This window comes from Azolla caroliniana, unplaced genomic scaffold (assembly GCF_043228905.1).
Source record: "Azolla caroliniana isolate FFs.n. ecotype wild unplaced genomic scaffold, voAzoCaro1.0.p SCAF_8, whole genome shotgun sequence".
Lineage (NCBI taxonomy): Eukaryota > Viridiplantae > Streptophyta > Polypodiopsida > Salviniales > Salviniaceae > Azolla > Azolla caroliniana.
In genome coordinates this window covers 7,918,220-7,945,301 of record NW_028230443.1, presented here as the reverse complement: position 1 = coordinate 7,945,301, position 27,082 = coordinate 7,918,220, and the positions used below count along the sequence as shown (strand labels likewise).

Sequence of the window (27,082 nt, the reverse complement as noted above, 5' to 3'; positions counted from 1 at the left end):
TCATCCACGTTGAGCGGAGTCGAGGTATTCTCTGGTGTGTACCAGGATGCGGACTCGTCGAGGACTACGTCTCAACTGATGCGAACTTTTTGGTTAGATGGGATGTAGCACTTGTACCCCTTCTGTTCGAGTGTGTATCCTATGAGGATACATTTCTCCGACTTCGGATCGAGCTTTTGTCGCGTATCGTCGAGAATATGTACGTAGGAGATAGAGCCGAAAATGCGGACATGCGATAAGTTCGGCTTCTTCCCGAAAAACTTCTCATGCGGAGTTATGTCATGTACTCCTGAGGTTGTGCACCTATTCATGAGGTATACGGCCGTGTTCACCGCTTCTGCCCAATACAATTTCGGCAAGTTCTTCTCATACATCATGGCTCGTGCGACTTCTACTATGTGGCGGTTTTTACGCTCAGCTACGCCGTTTTGTTGAGGTGTATGTCGACACGAGAACTCTCGTTGGATTCCTTCCTTGCGGAGATACACTGAGAACTCATCCGAAAAATATTCTTTGCCTCCATCTGATTGAAGGCAGTGTACATGCCGGCCCGTAGCTTTTTCTAATTCGGATTTGAGCTTTCGGAAGTGTCTGAACACTTCACTCTTCTGTCTGATCGGGTAGATCCAGGTGTTCCTGGAGAAGTCGTCGATGAATGTGACATAATAATGGCATCCGCCGAAAGTAGTTGTTTGGTCCCCACACATCTGAATGTATGACATCTAGTATCCCTTTGCTTACATTCTGCTCTTTTGGGAATGGATGATGGCGTTGCTTTCTGAATTGGCATGCTTCGCACACGCCCGTGATCTCCTTTGCCGTAAAGTTCGGGAGTCCGATCATGACTCCTTTTGTTTGCATGTTCAAAAGCTTCTGGAGATTGATGTGGTCGATTCTCTTGTGCCACAATTTTAAGTCGGTTTCGACTTTCAGGCCCTTAGCATACATATTCGACTTTACTTCGCTCGACTCGAGGATAAACATACAGCCTTCTTGTCTACCGTGAGCTACAATTTGATCGCCTTTTTCAATGAAGCACCCATCGTTGTTGAAGCTATTACACTTACGTGTTCCTCGAGTAGCTTTGATGTGAACCATTTTTCCCTATACATGGGCACTTTTTACTCTAGTGCTGGCTAGAGGTTTTTTCCCCATGTTACCACATACATGAATCACTCATATGTGGTGGTACTTAGTACTTAGGGATATATATTTCAGCTCCTATTAGTTTTTGTATCATTCATCAATAGAGAGAGCTATTCCAGCCATTGTCTTCCTTGTGTGAGTGCTTCTTTGTTTGAGCTTCTTGTGTGTGCCTCTTGTGTGTTTCTCACTCTTCCTCACATACCCAACAATGGTATTAGAGCCAAGTTCTTCATCCTCTCCATCTTCGGTTGTCCACGTCGCGGTATCGTGGCGCGCACGCACTTTTTACTGTGCAAATCAACTTCCGAATATGGAGAAGTGTATTTCATCAGTTGGAGCTTATTTTCAGCAGGTACACTACTGTTTTACCCCCATTTCAAAGCCGTTTGTGTAGTGAAAATCGTCATCCGCGTGATAGTTTGTGAGCTACATTTTCAGCAGTCATTTCAGATTTTGCCACTTTCTTGTTCTTTGGTAAAATGGTAAACAATGCTGACTTGTTTGGTATGCTTCAAGCTGAAGATAAGCTTGATGGGACTAACTATCCAATGTGGTCCTACATGATGAAATATGTTCTTGTTGCCAAACTACTATGGAACATAGTGGTAGATGTAGATCGGCGCCCCGCCGATCCTACTACTTCACAGTCTACTGTCACAAATACAGGTTCATCTTCGAGCACAGTGACTTCATCTATGACACCCACACAAGAGCAACTTAGATGGGATGGAAAAGATGCTCAAGCTCATGCATTGATTGCACTTTCTGTGAAGCGTCATATAGTTCCACATATTCGGTCATGCTCTACGTCCAAACAAGCATGGGACAATTTTGCTTCGTTGTATGCCGTGCATAACGAAGGACGTGTTGCATATTTGAGAAAGCAACTTGAGGATGTATATATGGCTGAAAATGAGTTGGTAGATGTGTATGTGACACGCATCAAAGATTTGAAAGAGCAATTGGCAAACATTGATGAAATCATTTAGAATACATCACTTGTCTCTACGTTGTTGAAAGGATTACCCGAATCTTTTCAAAACTTTGCTACTACTATTTGTTTGGTTGCAAATGGGAATACCGATATGTATGCATTTGATGAGGTTGTGTCTCTTCTTTTGCAAGAAGAACAATCTAGAGTGAATAGAAGTGGTTTGATAGAGGGAACACAAGCACTTGCTATCTCACAAAAAGGAAAAAGCAAGCATGGTTCAGCTTTTGGTTCTTCAAAACCAAAGCCTCAACCTCCCTCTTTCACTTATTCCTCTAATGATGGTGATTTGCAAAAGAAGAAGAGATACAAATATTGTCGAAAGGTTGGCCATACGATTGAAGAGTGTAGAAAGCTTGTTAAGCGCAATGAGAAGAAGAAGGAATCCGGCATGACCATTTCTGAAAATGTTTCAAGTGCAAAGAGTGATGAGGCCAACATGGCCCAAGGTTATTGGGCATGTGTTGTTACATATCATTATGATGCATCATTTCACTCTAAATGTATGGTTGTAAGTGAGATTGATTCGGATTGGTTCTTTGATAGTGGTGCTTCAAAGCACATTACTTCATGCAAAAGTTTCTTTGCATCCTTGAAAGATGCACCCAAAGGTGGACATGTGGTGTGTGCAAACAATTCCTCTTATCCTATCATTGGAGTAGGAGAAATTGAACTTTTGGTTGCAAATGGAGGTGTTGTCATCTTAAAGAATGTATTGTATGTGCCCTGTATCAAGAAGAACTTAATTTCGGTTCCTTTGATTGCCAAAGCCGGACTTCATGTATATTTTGTTGATGATAAGTGCATGGTTCATGATTATAGCAATGGCGATGTTATCGTGATGTCCGGTACATTATGCAATGGCTTGTACCATTTGGATACATACAAGAGGGCCTCTCTAAATGCCTTGGCTGTCCATACTTCTTCCATGGCTGAAATGGAGCTTTGGCATGCTCGTTTTGGTCACTTGAACTTCAATAGTTTGCTTCACTTACAAAAGAAGAATATGGTTATTGGGTTGCCTACACTTGAGTCCATTGAAAAACATGCATGTGAAGGTTGCATTCTTGGAAAAATGCATCGTGCTTCTTTTCCAACAGATCGTCATACACACACTACAAGAAAATTACAAGTTGTTCATAGTGATGTGTGTGGTCCAGTAAAGACGACCTTCGACCAGCTGCATTCGGCTTTTCTGCGTTTCTTTCATAGGAGGGTGCTACAACGCAAGATCCTCGGGTAGTTTTATACAATTAAACAGTTGCCGGCCGAGACTGTAGCGGATTTCAATTTACGCTTACAAAATCTACGGCGGAAATTAGAACGGGGCCCGATGGAGGACAAGGCTCAGGAGACATTTCTAGCAGCTTTACGACGACCGATACGGACGACGCTCAACAACAATAGCGTGAAAGGAGAAACGGATGATATGGTCATAGAACGAGCACTACAACTCAAGCTGGACCAAGAAGAGGAAAGGTTTTCCATGTCCTCATTACGGCAAGCGTTACCTTAGGACGATGAATGACATTTTCGCCATGCAATACAGTGCACGATTTGCTTCAATTCTGGGCATTCCGCAGTGGAATGCAATTTGCGAATCCACTTCCCAGTCTATCACTCGAAAGCTCACACGGTCGAGCAGTGTGAGTACAATATGTTGAACAGATCCACACCCAAAGTATGAAGCATGGAAACACAATGCCCCCTTCGCCGTAATGAGCAAAGGTGCCAAGAAGAACAACCCCGGTATACGGATCGGAACCCACGCGATGACCGGTACTACCGGAATCGCCGGAATAACAATGATTCCAAAGAAGAAGAGCCGGAGGATGAAGACTATTGAGGCAACCATAGATATAATAAAGGGGGCCGATGCTACGAGAATTACCACCTGACGAACAAACGGGGCGGCTTCAATGGGCCTCGCGGGAAACATCGTCAGTATTGCGACCAACAGTGGTACGATGAAAGTTCGGGCGATGACTGGCACCAAGAACCACGCCGGGACCAACAATAACCACCGCATACGCTCAAAAGAATTGTAGAAACAAATAGCGTGCGGAAGCAATAGAAAACAGAAAGCAAAAAACAAGTTTAATGGAGAGCTTAACAGTATGCGGGAGAGACAGAGACAGAGAGAGAGCACACAGAAACTCAATTCAAAAAATACTACTCAGTTTGTACATCGTATGTGTTTAGTGAACACTTTTATACAAGTCCATCCGGACTGACAGAAGTACGGTGTACTTTAATGCTCACACGAGCGTCTGACACTAACTACGAGATATTAACTCCCTAGTAGACTAGCTGCTACTTGGCTTCCGATTACTGCTTGATCTAGCTAACCAGCTCACCGGCTCACCCTTCTGGATGCCGATCCGGGTCCGGTTGAGCTTGCCGCTCAACACTCCCCCTCAAGCTCAATTTGAGGTCGGATCGTACTGTCAGTCTCTATGGCAGCCGGTCCTTCCACCTGGCTCCTTCTGGTGTCACTCCGCCTCACTCGAGCTCCTTGTTCGGTCCGGTCCCGTTTGCCGCGACCCTTTTATTCTTGTGCACCTCGACTTCCTTGGTCGGCCTGTCTGCTCAACATGCCCAATTCAGGTCCCTCGTTGTTGTGACTTTGGATTTTGCCGATTCGCCAATCCCTTCGTGTTGGTGTCGACTTTTGCTACCTTCTTGTCCTCTTGGCCTTGAATTGATCTGGTTCTTCCGAATCCTTCTGTAGAACGGAATCGGCTGTCTCCAATTCATTCCAGCTCTTGTCCGAATCGGTTGCTCCCGATTCGTCTTCTGGTTCCAGGCCCTTCACCACATCGGATCATCTCCGGGTCTGGGCCTTCTTCTTCCGATCGACTCTGTCCTTCTTGACTCTACCTCCGTTGCCGCTTGTTCTAACTTGTTCGGATGTGTCAACTTCCTTTGTCAACTCGGCTCCTTTCTTCTTGCTTTCTCTCCCCTTGTTGGTTCTTCCCCCACCGACGCAATCAACAGTCTCTTTGCCTTTGCCCGTTCCAGTGGTGTCTTTGCCCATTCTCCCCTCAAGTGTGGCACGTCGAGATGCTGAACACCAAGCATTTCGGTGAAGTGCTGCAACTTGTCCGATCCGAGCGGTTTGGTGAAGATGTCGGCAACTTGTCGATCCGTATGAACATACTGAAGTTCGACTTCACCGCTCAGGACACGGTCACGCACGAAGTGGTAGTGCACTTCGATGTGCTTTGTGCGAGCATGGAATACGGGGTTCTTGGCGAGCTGCATGCTGCTTATGTTGTCGGAGTAGATCAGGATCGGGGTCGGCACCTCGATCCACAGGTCTTGCAGCAGTCGCTGAAGCCAAATGGCTTCACAGGTGGCAACGATAGCGCCCCGGTATTTGGCCTCAATGCTCAACAGAGCCACTGTTGGCTGCTTTTTGCTGCTCCACGCAACAGCTGCGCTACCAAGGGAAAACATATAGCCGGAAGTGGAACAACGATTTGATGCATCATCGGCCCAGTCGGCATCCGTGTAGCCGACTAGCTCTTTGGTCATACCTCGCCGGTATAACAGTCCCCGGTCCTTCGTGCCGCTCACATACCGCAGTATTCGGTGTGCACATTGAAGATGCTCAACGGTCGACTTCTACATGAATTGACTAATCACACCGACCAGATAGCTGATGTCAAGTCGGGTGATGGTCAAATATATAAGGCTTCCGACAATTTGTCGGAACCGTTTCTCATTGCAAGGGCGGTCCGGAGTTGGGACAGAGCTTCTGTTTCCGGTCTAAGGGTGTAGAAATAGGGCGGCATTCCGTCATGCTAAACTTGTACAATATATTCAACACATAGTGTCACAATATGCCGTCGGGGGTTCGTATCACCTCGATCCCAAGGAAATAGTGAAGGTCTCCCAGGTCCTTCATCTCAAATGCGTCCAACAGTTGGGACTTGACTCGGCTGATTTCATCGAGTCCGGGTCCGATGATGACTACATCATCAACATACAACAAGATGCAAATCGGACCGTCCGGACCTTGCCAGATGAATAACGAAGAGTCAGACTTGGAGGCCGCAAACCCCAACTTACGCAACCGGTGCGTAATCTTTGCATTCCAAGCTCAGGGGGCTTGCTTCAGGCCATAAAGTGACTTCTTTAGCCGGCATACAGCCGACTTGTTCATCTCCGACTGAAAACATGGAGGTTGGGTCATAAAGACCTCTTCTTCTAGATTGCCTTGAAGAAATGCATTCTTCACATCCATCTGGTGAAGATGCCACTCCCTTGCCGCAGCAACTGCCAGCACCACACGAACTGTCGTCATCTTTGCTACCGGAGCAAAGGTCTCGTCGTAGTCGATTCCGTGGGTCTGTGCCTATCCCTTTGTCACTAACCGGGCCTTGTACTAGTTAACTGAACCGTCGGCGTTGTACTTTACCTTGTACACCCACTTGCATCCGATCGGTTTACTGTGACGAGGAGGGTCAACCAGGTCCCATGTATGGTTGGCATCAAGTGCCCGCATCTCTTCCTCCATAACGGCACACCAATTTTCATCCCTTGACGCTTCTGCGTAGCTCACCGGCTCACGCACTTCCGCCACCTGGGTCATGTACGCATAGTGATGCGTCATGTACTCATTGTACCCATACCGCTTAACAGGTTCCTTCTGGCGGGTTGACTGGCGTAACCCACCATTACCCGGTTTGATGCCCTTCTTGGCCGGTTCGGTCTTCGATGCCGAAGAGCCTTCATTTTCTTTCCTGGAGTCGGATCCGCTCTAATCCGACTCATCATTACCGGTTTCATAATCCGGCATCTTCTTCTTCCCCTTCTCTTTGTGCGTGAACCGTCTCCTCGGTTCCTTGCACGGGGAGAGCACAACAGAGTCTTCACTACTCGCCAGTTCCTCTTTTGACTGGTTGGATTGACCTAGTCTCTCATTTGGCCCACTCAACTGAAAGGATTCCGGACTCTCTTCTTGAGTCCCGGATTCATCATCTTCTATCTGGACCGGTTCAGGCTCACTAGCCTCATCCTCCAATATCATGTCGGGGTCGGAAGTCGGAGCTGGTAAGGCATACCATGATGCCGTCTCATCAAACTCAACATCACGGCTAACTCGGACCTGCTTCATCCGGGGGTTATAACACTTATACCCCTTTTGCTCATGTGAGTAGCCAACGAGGATGCACTTCTCTGATTTGGCATCCAGCTTCCTCCGCTTCTCATCTGGCACATACACATATGCTATGTTGCCAAAAATCCAAAGGTGTGTCAAATTCAGCTTGCGCCTGAAATACAACTCATGCGCGGACACCTTGTCACCAATCCGGTTTTGGATGTTGACGGTCGTCCAGACCGCCTCCGCCTAGTAGAAATGGGGCATGCTCTTCTCTTCCAGCATTGCCCTTGACGCATTGACAAGCAACCAGTTCTTCCTTTCGGCCACACCGTTTTGCTCCAGTGTGTATCTGGAGCTGAACTCTCTCCGAATTCCTGTTTGTTGTAGATAACTGTTGAATTGGCCGGAAAAATATTCTTTTCTGCCATCTGACTGCAAGCACTTGATCTTCCTCTCTGATTCCCGTTCCACCATGCTTTGGAGGTTCCAGAAATAGTCGAAGACTTCTCTCTTCCGCTCAATGAGGTAGATCCATGTGTGCCAGCTATAGTTGTCGATGAAGGAGACGAAGTATCGACTCCCGCCAAGACTCACGTTCTGTGCCAGTTCCCATACATCCGAATGAATAAGGTCGACCTTGTTACAGCTGCGGTTTCATTCGGTGGGGAATGGAAGCCAGTGTTGCTTCCAGAGTTGGCAGGCTTCACATACTTGGGCCTTCCAGCCACTGAACTTCGGCAAACCGAAAACAATTTGTTTTGTTTGCAGGTCTTGAAGCCTCTGGTAATTGACGTGGCCGATCCGCTTGTGCTAGATATCGATGTACGATTCAATCTTCTGTCCTTTGGCGAACAAAGCGGTGCCGGCGTCATTGGTGTTGAGGATGAACATCCTCCCGTCTCTGCGCCCTTGCGCAATAATCTAGCCCTCCTCCTTGATGAAGCACCCGAGGTGCGTAAACTGCACTTGCATTCCCTGGTCGACGATCTGTCCGACCGACACCAAGTTCTTTGTGATAGTCGAAATGTCTAATACGTTCATCAGCTTCCCCCTCTGGGCGACGTGGCTCAAAGGGACTTCACCGATATGCACGATTGGGTGAGGAGTGTCGTCTCCAGTTTCGACAACTCCCGGTTGTTCTGGTTTCTCCAGGAAGGAGAACCACTCTTTGTGGTTCGTCATGTGATTTGATACACCGGAATCAACATGCCACACTTTCGCCGATTTGGAAGTGGTCTTCTTCATCGAATTTTCCTAGTGCTTCATCACCAAGGCTGGCCCCTTACCGGTCTTCCCGGTTCTGGATCCTTTCGATCCTTGGGCGTAGTGCGAGTTTTGCCGGTTCTCCCGACCGGTTTTGCGGGATCCAGATCTGTCCGAATCAGCGTGCTTCTTCCAGCACTCGCTTTCTCTATGACCCTTTTTGCTACAGTACCAACATTCCGTGGCAGATTTGTCTTGCCGGCCTCCAACGCCACCTTGACTCCCCCTGGTTGTGGAGGTCTCGGAACGGCTGTTAGCACGGTCTCTGTGTCATCGGTCTTGCCCTTGCCGGCCAGCTCCATTGTGTGTTGACCCGCCTCGTCCACCACACCCATGGGGCCGATCCGCCTCCGTGTACAGCATCCGGTTGTCGGTGGGTGCACTTGTTGATGCACCGGCGTGGTTCTCCTCTACAAGGAGCATTGATTGTAAGTCGAAAAATGACGGTGTATTCTCCCTCGTTCATATTGCTGTCCGGAAAGCTCAGAACTTAGATGCCAGGCCCCCAAGACAGACCTGTACCATCTCGTCTTCCTCTACTGTGACATTGATAGAGGCAAGTGAGTCACAGATCTCTTTGATTCAGGCCGTGTAATCAGCCGCTAACATGTCTTGCAAAGGGTTGAAATTGCATACACATAATTATACATGAATGAGCAATTACAAATAGATGATAGTCGACTTTATTCTTGTGGAGTAAATAAATGGAGACCTTAAATAATGCAATACTTCTTTTGCAACCACTTCTATTGAAAAATTTGATTACCACTTTAAAATTATCTTTCCACCACTATTTTATTATTTAGACATAATGTGTCATGAGCTACCTATGTACAACTTTGAAACAATTGCGCATAATTTGGGTTAGATATAAAGCCATAGATTGTCTCACTATCTAGAAACATAAGAAACAAAAGACTTGAAATAAACGATCCATCTTATATTATGTGTGTTTGTCATGATGTTTTGTTGAAGATACAATGATAAGTGTCCCATCATGATATGGTTGAGGAAGTGGTTTGAATATGATTTTTTCAAACGCAATTGAACACGTACATATATTGGTATCTAAGACCTTGGATTTACAGTAACCATTCGGTTAAGTGTGTGCCCACTTAAGTGCACCATTCTATTAAGTGCGCTTTCTATAGAGGTCAAAATCCCGATCAAAAAAATTACATTGTTCATGATGAAATTACATCAAGAGAAATTAAAACTATGTTCCAAACATTCAAAAAAACAATAAAAGAAAGGGGATGCAAGTCCGGTTCACGCGTCTCGGGAGCTTCATCGAGGAAGAAGGCCGAGTTATTGCGCAAGGGCGCAAAGACGGGAGGATGTTTATCCTCGACTCTAGTGATGGTGGCACTGCAATGTTCACGAAAGGACAAAAAGTCGAGTCGGATATCAACTTATGGCACAAGCGGATAGGCCACATCAACTATCAATGGCTTCAGGACCTGCAATCGAGACATGTGGTGTTCGGATTGCCCAAATTTAGTAGCCAGAAGGCACAAATTTGTGAAGCCTGCCAGCTAGGGAAGCAACACCGACTTCCTTTCCCCAATGAGTGTAACCGGAGCCGGAAGAAGCTCGACTTGATACATTCCGATGTATGGGGGCCGGCACAGAACGTTAGTCTTGGCAGGAGATGATGTCCTTTTGCCGGACATTGCTAAACTCCTGTCGGAGTTGCAGCTTCTGAGCTGTAATGCTTGCGGCCTCTTTTGGCGTCTTGGCATCTCGGAGGTGGCTCAGCAGCTGGTCTCCGACACTGGACACAAAGCAATACATCATTCTGCTTGCCGATTCTTCCCACACCGGGAAGTCCTTGTGTGCCGCATCAGGTGTTGTGTCATTAGCTCCATCGACATAGCTCCAGTAACCATGCCCAAGCAGGTACTGGTGCATCTTGTATGACCAAGATGTGTAGTTGGATCTGTTGAGCTTCTCCACCGGGAGCGAGCTAGCCATTCCTCTATCCATTTGTTTTTTATTTTTGTTCTTTACAAAGGTTAGGTTTTCTTCTTGTGAAAGCGAATGTCAGCTGTAGAGGTTCTCAACCCTCGCGCTCTGATACCATGTAAAAACAAATAGCGTGCGGAAGCAATAGAAAACAGAAAGTAGAAAATAGGTTTAATGGAGAGCTTAACAGTACGCGGGAGAGACAGAGACAACGAGAGAAGAGAGCACACAGAAACTCAATTCAAAAAATACTACTCAGTCTGTACACCGTATGTGTTCAATCAACACTTTTATACAAGTCCATCCGAACTGATAGAAGTACAGTGTACTTCAATGCTCCCACGGACGTCTGACACTAACTACGACATATTAACTCCCTAATAGACTAGCTGCTACTTGGCTTCCGGTTACTGCTTGATCCAGCTAACCGGCTCACTTGCTCACCGGCTCACCCTTCTGGATGCCGATCTGGATCCGGTTGAGCTTGCCGCTCAACAAGAATGAATCAGGACCTGGAGGAGCAAGTCACACCTAGGGATTGGAACGCACCACCAGTTGCCGAGAAAGGCGAATCTAGCGTCCATTGCTTTGTTTGCCAATAGCTAGGACATTATGCCATACAATGTCCACTACGCAAAGGCAAGGGGCCCACCGTCAATACGATTATGGCGGAAGTCCAGCAAGTCACAACACGATAGCAAACAAAAAATGTTGATTGGGCCGCGCAAGATGAGCTACGTCAGACGGCCCAAGCATGGGTAGAAAAAGCGAACGTGGCAAATACAGAACGCATGCGGAAGGAATCTGCGAACAATGTGGAGCCTTCGGAGGAAGATGTTATATCTCTAGATTCCTTATGGCAAGCACTGCAAGCTGCGAGATAACATTGACCATGTAGAAGCTACTGCAACTAGTCCCACGGTTCCGCCAGGCCGTGGAGAATCGCATAACGGGCAAACCTAGGGTAGGCGTCTTCGCCAATTTTACAGACATCAACCCGGACCATCAATGGTGGATCACCACAATCCGGCTATTAAGTTGATATTACATAGTGAGGAAATCACAGGATGCGTAATCGATGACGGCCCTGGCGTCAATGTAATTAGCGCCAACACATGCGAACAATTGGGAATTTCAGAATGGGAAGCTTGGCCATTTTGGCTTCACATGGCGGATACCCACTCCGTAAGGCCTTTAGGCTTAATATGCAAGTTAAGCATTATCATTGGAGGACATTGCTTCGACATCTCAGTGGTGGTCCTCGCCCTCGACGCCCCAAGAGCGTATCCTATGCTGCTTGGTAGACCGTGGCTTCGTTCAACGAATATCAAACAGAGCTGGCAACATAAGTGCATCAGCTTTCGACACGGACGCACCGAGGTTCACGTACCAACAGAGGAATTTGCAGCACAACCCAAGGGCATCACACCGTTATATGCGGAAGATATAAATATGCTGCTTGGCTTGGATGATACAGAATTAGAAGTATACTTAGACGAGCACCCCCAGATCATTCCGCTATTCAAAATCAACGTCATAGAAGCCGTGACGGAATACGCCACGCCCGCTGCGCTCCACGACGAGGCTTACGAACCAGACCCGGAGTCAATATTAGAACTAAGCAGAGCACGGGTAGTGTTTGACAGGGAAATGGAAATTTCACGACGAGTCATGGCCTCAGCCCTAGAAGAAGTAAACGTGGGTACGACGTCAGAACCCCGATTCCTCTCCATCGCAAAAGAATTACTGCCAGATCAGAGAGACGCGATAATAGCACTACTCAGGAAGTATGAAGATGTGTTCACCTAGTCCCATGAGGACATGAAGGGGTTGGATCGGAATTTCCATCAACATAAGATCAATTTAGTGACCGATGCGAAACCAGTCCAGTAGCGTTGATACCGCATGAATCCGAATTACGCGGCTCGCGTAAAAGAAGAAATTGACAAATTCCTCAAGGCCGGATTCATTCGACCAGTCAAACAAGCTACATGGATAAGCTCAATAGTAGTTGTCCCAAAGAAAAATGGCAAAATACGTGTATGCGTGGACTACCGGAAATTGAATGCCATAACCATTACCGATGCATTTCCTTTACCGTTCCCTGACAGCGTATTGGACGTCGTCGCAGGGCATGACAGGTACAACTGTTTAGATGGCTTTAGTGGATACAATCAAGTAGGCATGCACCACGACGACCAAGAGAAGACGACGTTCGTGACAGACTGGGGCGTCTATATCGCAATCGTCATGATGTTCGGGCTAAAGATAGCGTCGGCTACATTTCAACGGACAATCACAAAGATTTTTGGGGAATCTATACCGGCCTTTATGCAATTTTGGGGGAATATATACGAAGTCGAAACTTCTATTTAGTAGAAGACATCCTATACCACAAAGAGAGTGACAACATCGGGAGGCACGGAATACGGCAAGATGAGAAGGACGTGGGTTCTACGCGAAGCCCACTATGGAACAGCGGGAGGACATTACGCGGGCGATGTTACGGCCTAGAAAATTTAGCAAGCGGGACTTTGGTGGCCGACTACGCAAAAGGATGCGTATGAATATTGTAGACAGTGTGATTTATGTCAATGGCTGGGCCATGCCACGGAAGTTGGGAGAATGCCACACCAACCAGTGTTGCTAATGGATCCTTTCCGAAACTAGGGGCTAGATTTTGTGGGACCCTTCACCCCGACAACCGCTCGAATAGGCAATAAGTATATCTTGGTGGCCACGTATTACTGTACCAAGTGGGTAGAAGCAAAACCACTACACGAGAATACCGCGAGAGTCATGGCAAAATTCCTTTACGAACACATCTGGTGTCATTTCGGCTCATTAGTGACCAAGGGAGTCACTTTCTGAATACGGTCATCAGCGAACTAACCCAACATTACACTTTGGTTCACAAATAAAGTACGTCATATTACCCACAGGCAAATGGCTTGGCAGAATCCACGAACAAAACCTTACAAATTATCATAAAAAAGATAGTCAATGAGAACAGAATGGATTGGGATACCAAATTGCATAGTGTGTTATGGGCATACCGTACCAGCTATAAGACTCGCATACAAGCAACGCCTTTCAAGCTAGCATTTGGGCTGGAGGTCGTGATGCCAGTCGAATTCCAGGTACCCAGTCTGCGGATTCAAGTACGAGCCCGGCTACTAGAGGGCAAATCTGAGCAAATACGGCTACAACAACTGCTAGAGCTAGGCGAAACATGGTTGCGCAGTATGGCCATATTGGAGCAGGAACAGCAGCGACGCAAAGCATTTGTGGACTAACCCCAGGATGCGCGGGAAAAAGATTTTACGGTTGGGAAAGCAGTATTAGTTTTCCAAACACGCATGGGGCATATGCCAGGAAAATTAAGATTCTGCTGGACAGGCCCGTACTGGATAGTGGGCGCGGAACAGGATATGTTTCAACTTGGCACGTTGGGCGGGGAAGTGTTACAACAAAAACTGAATGGGTTTCACCTTAAACCTTATCTGGGACCTATGCCACCTAACCCGTTCTCCGTCGGGCAAGACAAAGCCGGGAAATCCTCGGAGTAGTGTAAAAAGAATATTCTATGTAACCGTTATGAAAAAAGAAAAAAAGAAAAAAGAGAAGATAGCGACACTATTAAAATGACTTAAGGCATGCACAGACTTCTAGGCCAAGAACACGATGTCGCAAAGTTTCGCGTTCGCATGTAGGAAGAGGCCGGACCATGGGGGTCTTGGACCAAGGAGAGAGTGAGAGAGAGAGAGAGTTGCAGATATACAGAAGGAAAACAAGAGCAAGAAATAGGAATCTGATTACTATAATCCGTAGCTTACAACTCGAACAGTTACAACCAGCAAACCGGTAATGGACGTGACATGAGGTCCTACTCACGCACACAGACGACGCGAAACTCGATTCGAAGAAACAAAAAAAAGGGGAGGAGAGCCTCTGCTGGAAGCACACGGGCTATCCACGAAGCAGAGCCAGCGAACTCCCGACACCCACAGCAAATGATGATCGGACGAGAGAGAGCTCGGCACTCGGTTCTGCAGCAGCACTTCGTCCTCACCAATGCGTGATCCCTTTTCTCCCTCCTTAAATAGTTCGCAAAGGAGAGACCGTTCTTCCCTAGTCTAATCACTTTATTCCCTGTCCCTTTTGACAGAGATACGCACCAATCCTCTAATAAATATGTACTACCTAGTATTTACATCAGCCGACCTAATTATGAATTATGTACAAAATATCAATTCTCACGTCCACCCATGTAAGACCTAGTTCATGCGTTTTTTTCTCCGATTCTGCCTATGGCCAGTTTTCTTCGTGATAGCCACCCCCACCAAACCGCGCATCCATCGGCATGCGCCAGAGACGGGTAGATGCCGAAGAAAACCGGCTTCACTCATCAGTCTCCGATTCTTCGCCGGGCCCGAACCAATCATTGTCGTCGCTCTCGCTTGCCGGCTCCGGCTCGTCTTCGAACCACTTCTTGAACGCTTTGATCCGCTTCCCGGCCACCGGTACCGCTAACCGTGTCCTGTCGAGTTCCGCGAGGTGGTACGTGCCGTTGTTGTTCGCGCTCATCACTGTGTAGGGCCCGAACCATCTCCTAACGAACTTTCGCACTGCCTTGTGCTGATTGTCGAGGTTGTTGTCGTATACCAAGACCCAGTCGCCTTCCTCGACCTTCTTTGGGCGCAACCGGTGCGTCCGGTTGAATCGGGTCTTGTTCTGCTCCCTTGCCGCCCGCTGCTTTTCCTTCGCCTGTTTCATGTCCTCCGGCCTCCGCTCGAGTTGCCGAGTCCGCGCCGCCAGCAACTCCTCTCGGCTCATCTCGTCCTTCCAATCTACCACCGCCCACGAAGAAACCGTCCGTTCCACCATCATGATCGGCTTCTGTCCATACATCAGCTCTGCCGGCATAAACCCTGTCACCGAACTGTGCGTAGTTCAGTCCGCCCATAGTGCGTAAGGAAGGAGCCGCGGCCAATTCCCGACCTGCCCTCTGCATGCACGCACGAATGCCTTTACGATCGGCCCGTGCGCGCGTTCTACCTTCCCATTCGCCTCCGGATTGTACACCATAATGAGGGAAAGTTTGACCTCTAGCCGGTCGAACAACTCAGCTTCGTGCGCATCCAACTCTCCCCGGTCCGCCACGATCCTCCCAATGCACCCGTACCGACACAATACCTCTTCGATCAGGAACCGGCATACCGCCGCAGTTGTCTTGTTCTGTAGTGCACGACCTTCCACCTGGTTCGTTAAGTCTTCCCGCGCAAGCACCAGGTATCGCATCTATCCTACTCCCATCGGCATCGTCACCAAGTCTACCATCCACTTGAAATGGACCATAGGCAGGTAGGTCGGGTGTAGCTCGTCCCGATGTCGGACTACGGAGTGCATCTGATAGCTTTCGCAAGTCATTACGAACCGATGCACGTCCCGATATAGCCCCGGCCACTAGTACTTCTCCTTCAACTTCTCGAATGTGGCCCACGTTCCGCGGTGCCCAGCCCAAGGACTCTCGTGAAATGCCGCCACTAATTCCTCCTATTCTTCTTTCTTTGCGACTACTCGGAGCGAGATGTCGTTTCTTTTCTTTGGGTGCCTCCATATGCACCCGTCCCGTAGGAAGAATCGGTACACCTTCTTCCGTACCCGGCTCGCCTCTTCTCTCGTCCACGTTGCGTCCGACGTCATCGCCCGTAGGAACCTTCCGATTTGGAGCCAATACCCGTCGTCCCTACTTTCGTCAAATTCGTTAAGCGCCGGAGTGTCCCCTTTCCTCGTCGTCACGTTAGCCGAGCTGAAGAAGTCCTCACCGACTTCTTCGTCATCCGAAATCATGTTGTCTTCATCGTTGAACCTCGCTCTCGAAAGCATGTCGGCCATGGCGTTATCTTTTCCGGAGATGTGCCATATCTCTGGGTTCAGGGACTTAATGTATGCTATCCACCGGAGCATTGCTACGTCCGGCGTCGCGCATCCGGAAACCATGCCGAGTATCGGCAGGCAATCCGTCTCGATGATCACTTCCGTCCCGATCAGATAGTCCTTGTCGGCCTTGACTGCCCAAACGATACCCCATAGTTCGCGCTTGACTTGGGCATATCCTCGTTGCCGCTCACTCAATACCTTCGCCCCGAACTGGATCGGGAATCATACACCATTCTCGTCCTCCTGATTGATGACCCACCCGATCCCGGTCAGGCTCGTGTCCACCGTCACGTAGATAGGGACTCCCTTGCCGTAAACCGCTATACGGAGAGCCGATGCCGCAACAAGCACCTCCTTCATCCTCTGGACTGACTCTGTGTGCTCCGTCCTCCAGTCGAACCTACACCCTTTCTTCAATAGCCCGTAGAGCGGCTCCGCAACATGTGCGTAGTGCGGAATCCAGATGTGGTAGAACGCGCACTCCCCCAAGAATCTGCGGACCTCCGTAACCGACCCGCAGTCATCCTTCATTGCGGAGATGGCTTCTACCTTTGCCGGAGATGGTTTCCTACCGTAAGGCCCGCACTGGTGTCCGACCACCAAGATCTCTGATTGCCCGAACGCCGATTGTTTTCCAGAGAAGGTGAGTCATACGCTCTCGAGCCTCTGCAACACCTTCTCGCAGTCGTTGATGTGGTTCACGACGAACCTCTGGCATCTGTCTCGCCCGACAGTTCCGTCCACATCTTCCACCGGACACCCCTTTATTGAGATGTCGTCCAAGAATGGCATGGTGATGTCCGGGATGCAGTCCCTCAACACCTTGTTCATTGCGTTCACCATATGTGCCACCGAATTCGTCCCGCCTTGTGGTAGGGTACACATCCATACTAGGCCGAGAGGAGTTCGCATCGTTGTGATATCCCTGCTCTCCACGACTAGCTGGATTTGGTCGTACCCCGAGTATAAGTCACCGACCTAATAGATCGACCTTCCAGCGAAGGCCTCTGCGAACTCGTCTATGGTCGGTCCGATTCCTGCATTACGGATGGTCACCCTGTTGACCGGTTGCAAGTCCTGAATGAAGCGCAGCGTGCCGTTCTTCTTCGGCACCGTAAACCACCGATTCGAATATGGGGCACTCGACGGTTCGAGGATGCCCATCTCCACCTTTTGCTTCAGCAGCTCCATCAACTTCGGGATGCGAGCTATCGGCACCAGAATCGGTTTGAGATTCCACGGTACATGCGGTACTGTGAAGATCACCATTGGTTCGAGGATCGTCGGGTCCACGCACCCGATCTCCTCCGGCGAGAACGCGAAGGCTTTTCCATGCCTTCCAAGAATTCTCCGAAACCTGTCCTCCCGCCAACCTTGAGCTCCCGTAGTGTTATGTCAGTGAACCAGTGCCCTATGCCAGCCGGATTCCGTAAACTTGGGTCCGACGCGACCCTTTTTATCCGTTCCTCACTACCCTCCGGCAAGGGTGCCGCGACTGGCCTCACCTTCTGGTCCACAGTCTTGTACTTTGTATCAACGCGGGCCGTCCGATCCGACCTAATCCTTTCCCCGAAGTCCGCGATGACTTCGTACATTCCCATCGAACCAACCTGAACGGTCTGGTCTTCTCTAAGTTCTTCACCGATCACCTTTCGCAACTCACCCAAGGTGTCGTCAAAAGAGACCGCATCCACGATGTCGTTGATTTCTTCTTCGGGGGCGAGGACTCTGCATCCCCTAAGCCGCTCCTCTACTCGCTTCCTCTCCCGGCCGCTGACGCCGGCTATAGTACAACCTCCGTTTTCGCAGAACCAAAACTTCCTACCTACTGTACATGTGTGGGGTTCTTCCGATACGTCCGGACTACCACGGCTCCATGCCTTGATAGCCCTCTCTAAAAATCCCCTCGGTTTTCGCCGCCGAGGCTCTCGCGATTCCTCTCATGGTTCAGATGTACGGTCATGAACTGGACGGAATGTCGACCGTCTTGGCTCTTGACGAGCGCGTACGCCGAACCGTTGTCCAGCACCTTTGTCTCCATGCGTGCTGCCGTAATGTACGGTTCGCAGAGAATCACCGGGTGCGAGGATGTTTCCTGCACGAAGAAATGTTGATCTATCTTGACGTCACCGATCTTTACATGTACATTTGGGCACGCACCATGTAGCTCCTCCGTAGCACGCGTCGCCGCACGTATCTTCCACCCATGCTTGGTGTTGATCGGCCATTTACCCTTCTTGTAGAAATCCATGGACATCAGGTTGATTTCGGATCCATGGTCTACCAAGGCCACCACCGGTTCCGGAACGTCGCCGATCCGCACAAGGGTTTCCGTAGTTGCCCTAGCCTAATGCGGCTTCGCGTAGTGGCTTTCCACCAACTCTTCTTCTAGGGCCGTGTCTTCTAAGTGCGCAGTCCGCACCTCCACCGGCTTCTCCGGTTCCGGCTCCGCCGAGAGCCTCTTCCGCTTCACCAAGTCTACGATGGAGTCGTGGAACTCCCTCTTGGCGATTCCCAGCACCTCCCGCAACGACAGCTCCACTTTACTGTCGAGGGTCCGCTCTTCAAGGACCTTCCGTAGGTCTGTTGCTCTCTCGATTTAGGTACTCAACTGAAACCCCACCTGCTTCTTCCCATCCGGCGCGCTTGGGTTGCCGGCACCGGTCAGTTTCGGTCCGAACCGGGTCTCGTACCTCTGCGGGGGACTGACCCTCCGGCCTTTCCTGCCCGTTTGTCTTCCACCGTTTGGCAAGCGGCTTCTACGAAGCCCGTTTTCTCTTCAACCGGATCGTCCCATCCACTAACCTCTTGGACCTGCTATTCCACGCGGTCCGCCTCTTCCTTCTTCAGCCGAACTCCGGAGAGGCCTTCTAGCACTAGCGGCTAGAATCCGGAGTCCATCACCGCCGACCCGAATTCCCGTCGACACTAAGTAGTTAACGGCTTCTACATGCCGTGTTGCGGCCTCTTCCATCAACCTCTTCATTCCGTCGCGCCCCGTATTTAGTTCTAGGGCTCTCCGGGTCTCGCTCGTGTGCACCCGCCCGTTCGAGAGGTACACCACGTTGGTCCTGAGTGCGTCAGCGAAATCCGTGCAATCCTTCCAAATGTAACTGATCGCGTCACACCACATGCACCGTTACCCAGCCGGTGGCCTCCGGTCGCGAGATTGTTCGCCGCTGTCTCTCCGAGCCTGTGCGATCTGCAGGTTGCGCACCATCTGTGTCAGCTCCTCCAGAGCCGCTCCTCCGGATGGGCCTTTACCCACGTCGTTCGACGCCGACCCCAACTCCAGCCAAATTCGGGTCTCTTCCTTCCTACCGGCTGGCACCGATACCGGCTCCTCGAGCCTCCTCGCCGGGACCAGTCCTAACTCCGACGAGCTTTCGTCGCTCCACTCGCGTCGTTTGTCGAAACGGCTGCAGACCCGTTTTACCATGGCCTAGTCTGTCGTGAGCCCTTCATCCGTCTCCAATAGGGGACCCACCTTTTCCCTGTTGAGTGTGTCCACCGACTTGACAAACAGTAGTACTTGACTCGTTTCGAGCACGGTCCAGTCCAGCGTCGACAGCCACGCGAATCGTTTTTCAAACTCCTGGAGGAGCGCCGACGTGTTCCTCCCTTTTCCGGGGCTTTCCACCCACGCCATGAAGTCCCGCCTCGACAACTGAAGTGAGTCATCAAACCCGTACTTCTCGAGGAGCTGCAACTCGAACTCCTCCCAAGTCTGGCATCCGGGCACCACCTCGAGCACCTCTGCGTGGATGCTCGGCGTCACCACCTGAGGGAATCTGGACAACCGCCTGTCCACCGGGATATCCCTCATGATCATTTCGGCCCGGTAAGCCTGCAAATAACTTGTGGGATTCTTACCACCGAATCGGCCTATGTTGCCGACGATCGATTCAATGGCTCTGTCGAGGGTACCCATCCCCTCGCAAGCGCTCACCAGCCGGTCGACGGCTACCGCCATTGCCTCTGCTAGCTCCGAACCCCTCATCTTCCGACTCCTTTGCCGCTTGTTCACGTCGGGTTCACCAATTATGTCATGAAGTTTCGCGTTCGCGTGTAGGAAGAGGCGGGACCACGGGGGTCTTGGACCAAGGAGAGAGGGAGAGAGAGAGAGAGAGTTGCAGATACACAAAAGGAAAACAAGAGCAAGAAACAGGAATCCGATTACTATAATCCGTAGCTTACAACTCAAACAGTTACAACCGGCAAACCGGTAATGGACCTGCCACGAGGTCCTACTCACGCACACAGACGACGCGAAACTCGAATCGAAGAAACAAAAAAAAGGGGGGGAGAGCCTCTGCTGGAAGCACACGGGCTGTCCACGAAGCAGAGGCAGCCAACTCCCAACACCCACAAAGAACGACGATCGGAGGAGAGATAGCTCGGTACTTGGTTCTACAGCAACACTTCGTCCTCGCCAACGCACTGTCATGAAGAAAACCGGCCATAGGCGGAATCGGAGAGAAAGCGCGTAAACCGGCCCTTACACGGATGGACGCGTGACTTGATATTTTGTACACGAACCGGTGGATGTAAATACTAAGCCGCGAGCATTTATTAAGGGGTGATTGTGCGTATCCCGGTCAGAGGGATAGGGAATAAAGGAAAGAGGGACATGGAATAAAGGAAAGAGGACAAGGGAAAACGGGTATCGCGCGCGAGAAGGAGGAAAAGCGTTGTTGCCGAACAGAAGGCAGAGCTCTCTCTTTTACTGGGATCGTCGCTCTCTACGGGTGTCGGGAGGTCGCTGCCTCTACTTCGTGGACAGCCCGTGTGCTTCCAGCAGAGTCGCTCCCTTTCCCCTTTTGTTTCTTTGAGTCGTGTGATGTCGTCGGTGTGCGTGAATAGGGTCCCCGTGTCGGGCCCGTCGCCGCTTTGTCGGTTGTAATTGTCGGAGTTTGTAATATCTTGCCATTATAATTAAGTGTTGCGTTCTATATCTCTCTTTCTCGCTTCTACGTGTCGGTGAATCTCTCTCTCTGTCTCTCTCTCTCTCGCTCCTCGGTCCAAGACCCCCGTGATCCCGCCCCTTTCTACACGTACGCCCGTAACAACGCGACATATTTGGTGAACCCGACATGAAAGGGCGGCAAAGGAGTCGAAAGATGAGGGGATCGGAGCTAGCAGAGGCAATGGCGGTGGCCGTCGACCGGCTGGTGAGCGCTCGTGAGGGAACGGGTACGCTCGACAGAGCCATTGAATCGATCGTCGGATCTATAGGCCGTTTCGGAGGGAAAGACGCCACAAGTTATTTGGAGGCTTACCGGGCCGAAATGATCATGAGGGATATCTCGGTGCACAGGTAGCTGTCCGAATTCCCTCGGGTGGTGACGCCGGGCATCCATGCGGAGGTGCTCGAGGTGTTGCCCGGATGCCAGACTTGGGAGGAGTTCGAGTTGCAGCTCCTCGAGAAGTACGGGTTTGACGACTCGCTCCGGCTATCAAGGCGGGACTTCATGGCGTGGGTGGAAAGCCCCGGAAAAGGGTTCGCGCGGTTGTCGACGCTGGACCGGACGGTGCTCGAAACAAGTCGAGTACTGTTGTTTGTCAAGTCGGTGGTTGCGCTCGACAGGGAAAAGGTGGGGCCCCTATTGGAAACGGACGAAGGGCTCACGACGGACTGGGCCGTGGTAAAACGGGTTTGCATCCGTTTCGACAAACGGCGCGATTGGAGCGACAGAAGGACGTCGGGGTCGGAGCCGGTTCCGGGGAGGAGGCTTGAGGAGCCGGTTTTGGTGCCGACTGGGAGGAAGGAAGAGACCCAAATCTGGCCGGAGTCGGGGTCGGCATCGAACGACGTGGTCAGAGACCTATCCAGAGGAGCGGTTCTCGAGGAGCTAACAGAGATGGTGCGCGACCTGCAGATCGCACAGGCCCGAAGAGGCAGCGGTGCATGTGGTGTGACCCGATCAGTCACATTCGGAGGGATTGCGCGGATTTCTCCGACGCGCTCAGGACCAACGTGTTGTACCTCTGGAACGGACGGGTGCACACGAGCGAGACCCGGAGAGCCCTGGAACTGAATACGGGGCGCGGCGGAATGAAGAGATTGATGGAAGAGGCCGCGGCACTGCACGTCGAAGCCGTTAACTACTCAATATCGGCGGGAATTCGGGTCGGGGGTGATGAGACCCGAAAGGCGAAGGACTCCGGATTCTGCCCGCTAGTGCTAGAAGGCCTCTCCGGAGTTCGGCTGAGGAAGGAAGAGGCAGACCGCGCGGAACAGCGAGTCTAGGAGGTCACCGGTTGGGACGATTCGGTCGAAGAGAACACGGGCTTCGTAGAAGCCGCTTGCCAGAACTATGAGCTTCTGGTGGAGGACAAACGGGCAGGAAAGGCCGGAGGGGTTGGCCCCCCGAGGTATGAGACCCAGTTCGGACCGAAACCGATCCGTGCCGGCAACCCGGGCGCACCAGACGGAAAGAAGGAGGCAGGGTTTCGGTTGAGCACCGAGATCGAAAGGACCACAGACTTGCGAAAGGTCTTGGAGGAACGTATCCTCTACAGCAAAGTGGAGTTGTCATTGCAGGAGGTGCTGGGAATCGCCAAGAGGGAGTTCCACGACTCTATCGTAGATTTGGTGAAGGGGAAGAGGCTCTCGACGGAGCCGGAACCGGAGAAGCCGGTGGAAGTGCGGACCACGCACCTAGAAGACGGAGCCTTGGAAGATGAGCTGGCGGGAAGCCACTACACGAAGCCGCATTGGGCCAAGGCGACTACGGAAACCCCTGTACAGATCGGCAACGTTCTGGAACCGGTGGTGGTGTTGGGACCATGGATCCGAAATCAACCAGATGTCCATGGATTTCTACAAGAAGGGTAAATGGCCGATCAACACCAAGCATGGCTGGAAGATACGGGCAGCGACGCGCGCCATGGAAGAACTACTTGGGGCCGGTCCGAACGTACGGGTGAAAATCGGCGATGTCGAGATCGACCAGCACTTCTTCGTGCAGGAGACGTCCTCGCATCCGGTTATACTAGGAGAGCCATATATCACGGCAGCACGGATGGAGACCAAGGTGTTGGACAACGGTTCAGCCTATGCAAGAGTCAAAATCCAGGACGGGCGTCACTCGGTCCAGTTCCTAACGGTGCGACCAAACCACGAGCGTAATCGCGAGGCCCTCGGCAGCGAAACCCGAGGGGATTTTTAGGGAGGGCTATCCAGGCGTGGGGCCGCGATAGTCCGAACTCCCGGGAACAACCCCACAAATGTACAGTACGGAAGAAGACTTGTACCATTGGTAGGAAGTCTTGGTTCTCCGACTACGGAGGTTGTACTATGACTGGCGTCAACGGCCGGGAGAGCAAGCGAGCGGGGGAGCGGCTCAGGGGATGTAGAGTCCTCTTCCCCGACGAGGACATCAGCGGCGCCGTGGAAGCGGTCTCTTTTGACGACACCTTGGGCGAACTACGAAAGGTGATCGGTGAAGACCTTAGGGAAGATTGGACCATTCCGGTGGGGTCAATGGGAATGTACGAAGTCATCGCAGACTTTGGGGAAAGGATCGGGTCGGATCGGACGGCCCGCGTGGATACGAAATACAAGACTGTGGACCAGAAGGTGAGGCCAGTCGCGGCACCCTTGCCGGAGGGCAGCGAGGAGCGGATAAAAGGGGTCGTGTCGGTCCCAAGTTTACGAAATCCGGCTAGCATACGGCACCGGTTCACCGACATAACGCTACGGGAGCTCAAGGTCGGTGGGGGCGACTTCCTACTGCCGGCGGAGGAGGACCGGTTTCGGAGAATGCTCGGGAGGCACGAGAAGGCTTTCGCATTCTCACCGGAGAATATCGGGTGCGTAGACCCGATAGTTGTCGAACTGATGGTGATCTTCACGGTACCGCATGTACCGTGGAATCTCAAGCCGATTCCGGTGCCAAGAGCTTACATCCCGAAGTTGATGGAGCTCCTAAAGCAAAAGGTGGAGATGGGCGTCCTCAAACCGTCGAGTGCCCCGTACTCGAATTGGTGGTTTACGGTGCCGAAGAAGAACAGCACGTTGCGCTTCATCCAGGACCTACAACTGGTCAACAAGGTGACCATCCGTAATGCAGGGATCAGACCGACCATAGACGAGTTCGCGGAGGCCTTCGCTGGAAGGTCGATCTATTCTGTCGGTGATCTGTACTTGGGGTACGATCAGTTCCAACTAGCCGTGGAGAGCAGAGACATTACGATGATGCGGACTCCTCTCGGCCTGGTGCGGATGTGTACCCTGCCACAAGGAGGGACGAACTCAGTGGCTCACATGGTGAACGCGATGAACAAAGTGCTCAGGGATTGTATCCCGGACATCACCATGCCGTTCTTAGACGAGATCCCGATCAAGGGATGCCTGGTGGAGAAAAGGGACGAGGCAATCGGGCCGGACGGATGTCGGAATTTCGTGGCGTCCCACATCAATGACTGCGAGAAGGTGCTGTAGAGACTAGAGCGCGCGAGGCTCACCTTCTCTAGGGAAAAGTCGGCCTTCGGACAGTCGGAGATCTTGGTGGTCGGACACCAGTGCGGGCCTTACGGTAGGAAACCGTCTCTGGCAAAGGTAGAGGCCATCTCCGCGATGAGGAACGTTTGCGGGTCGGTCACGGAGGTCCGCAGATTCTTCGAGGCATGCACGTTCTAGCACATCTGGATCCCGCACTACGCACATGTTGCAGAACCCCTCTACGGACTATTGAAAAAGGGGCATAGCTTTGAGTGGAGGACGGAGCACACGGAGTCGGTTCGGAGACTAAAGGAGGCGCTTACGGCAGCGCCGGCTCTCCGTAAAGGGGTGTACGGCAAGGATGTTCCCATCTGCGTAACGGTGGACACCAGCCCAACCGGGATCGGCTAGGTAATCAGTCAGGAGGACAAGGGTGGCATACAATTCCCGGTCCGGTTCGGGGCAAAGGTATTGAGCGAGCGGCAGCGAGGGTACGCCCAAGTTAAGCGCGAACTTTGGGGTGTCATTTCGGCAATCAAGGCCGACAAGGATTATCTGATCGGGACGGAGGTGATTATCGAGACGAACTGCCTGCCGATACTCGGCATGGTTTCCGGATGCGCGACGCCGGACCTAGCAATGCTCCGGTGGATAGCGTACATTAAGTCCCTGAACCCGGAGATACGGCACATCTCCGGAAAGGACAATGCCATGGCCAACATGCTTTCGAGGGCAAGGTTCAATGACGAAGACGGCATGGTTTCGGAAGACGAAGAAGTCGGCGAGGACTTCTTCAGGTCGGCTAATGTAACGACGAGGGAAGGGAACACTCCAGCGCTTAACGAATTTGACGAAAGTAGGTACGACGAGGAGTGGCTCCAAATCGGGCGGTTCCTACGGACGATGACGCCGGACGCAGCATGGGCGAGAGAGGAGGCGAGCCGGATACGGAGGAAGGCGTACCGATTCTTCCTACGGGACGGGTGCATATGGAAACACCCAAAGAAGAGAAGCAGCATCCCACTCCGAGTAGTGGCAAAGAAAGAAGAACAGGGGAAACTATTGGCGGCATTCCACGAGAGCCCATGGGCCGGACACCACAGAACGTGGGCCACGTTCGAGAAGCTGAAGGAGAAGTACTGGTGGCTGGGGCTATACTAGGACATGCATCGGTTCGTAACGACTTGCAAAAGCTGTCAGATACACTCTGTAGTCCGACACCGGGACGAGCGTCACCCGACCTACCCGCCTACGGTCCATTTCAAGTGGATGGTGGACTTGGTGACGATGCCGATGGGGGTAAGACAGATGCGATACTTGGTGCTTGCATGGGAAGACTTAACGAGCCAGGTGGAAGGCCGTGCACTGCAAAGCAAGACAACCGCTGCGGTATGCCGGTTCCTGATCGAAGAAGTAGTGTGTCGGTACGGGTGCGTCGGGAGGATCGTGGCAGACCGGGGAGAGCTGAATGCGCGGGAGGCCGAGGAGTTGTTCGACCGGCTAGGTGTCAAACTCTCCCTCACCACGGTGTACAATCTGGAGGCGAACGGAAAGGTGGAATGCGGGCACGGACTGATTGTAAAGGCGTTGGTGCGTGCATGCTATGGGCGGACCGGACTACGCATAGTTCGGTGACAGGGTTTATGCCGGCAGAGCTAATGTATGGACAAAAGCCGATCATGCCGGTGGAACGGACAGTTTCTTCGTGGGCGGCGGTAGATTGGAAGGACGAAATGAGCCGGGAGGAGTTGCTGGCGGCGCGGATTCGGCAACTCGAGCGGAGGCTGGAGGACGTGATACAGGCGGAGGAAAAGCTGCGAGCGGCAAGGGAGCGGAACAAGACCCAGTTCAACCGGACGCACCAGTTGCAACCAAAGAAGATCGAGGAAGGCGACTGGGTCTTGGTATACGACAGCAGCCTCGACAATCAGCACAAGGCGGTGCGAATGTTTGGTAGGAGATGGTTCAGGCCCTACATGGTGACGAGCGCAAACGGCAATGGCACGTACCACCTCGCGGAACTCGAAGGGACACAGTTAGCGGTGCCGGTGGCCGGAAAGCGAATCAAATCTTTCAAAAAGCGGTTCGAAGACGAGCCGGAGCCTGCGAGCCGGAGCGACAACGACAATCAGTTCGGGTCCGGCGGAGAATCGGAGAGCAACGAGTGACGCCGGGTTTCTTCAATATCTACCCGTCTCTGGCGCATACCGGTGGATGC

General features: G+C 51.4%; 1 protein-coding gene across 1 annotated transcript; it reads left to right on the top strand.

Annotated features, from left to right (window-relative positions):
• The first annotated feature begins 1,625 nt into the window (after positions 1 to 1,625).
• LOC147860957 (uncharacterized) lies at positions 1,626 to 2,135 on the top strand. The gene has a single exon (XM_087323897.1). It carries the CDS (start codon positions 1,626 to 1,628, stop codon positions 2,133 to 2,135), a length of 510 nt encoding a protein of 169 aa, XP_087180023.1.
• Positions 2,136 to 27,082: the final 24,947 nt, after the last annotated feature.

Coding starts and splice junctions, on each gene's coding strand:
- LOC147860957 (XM_087323897.1), top strand. CDS start 1,626: ATGGTAAACAATGCTGACTTGTTTGGTATGCTTCAAGCTGAAGATAAG.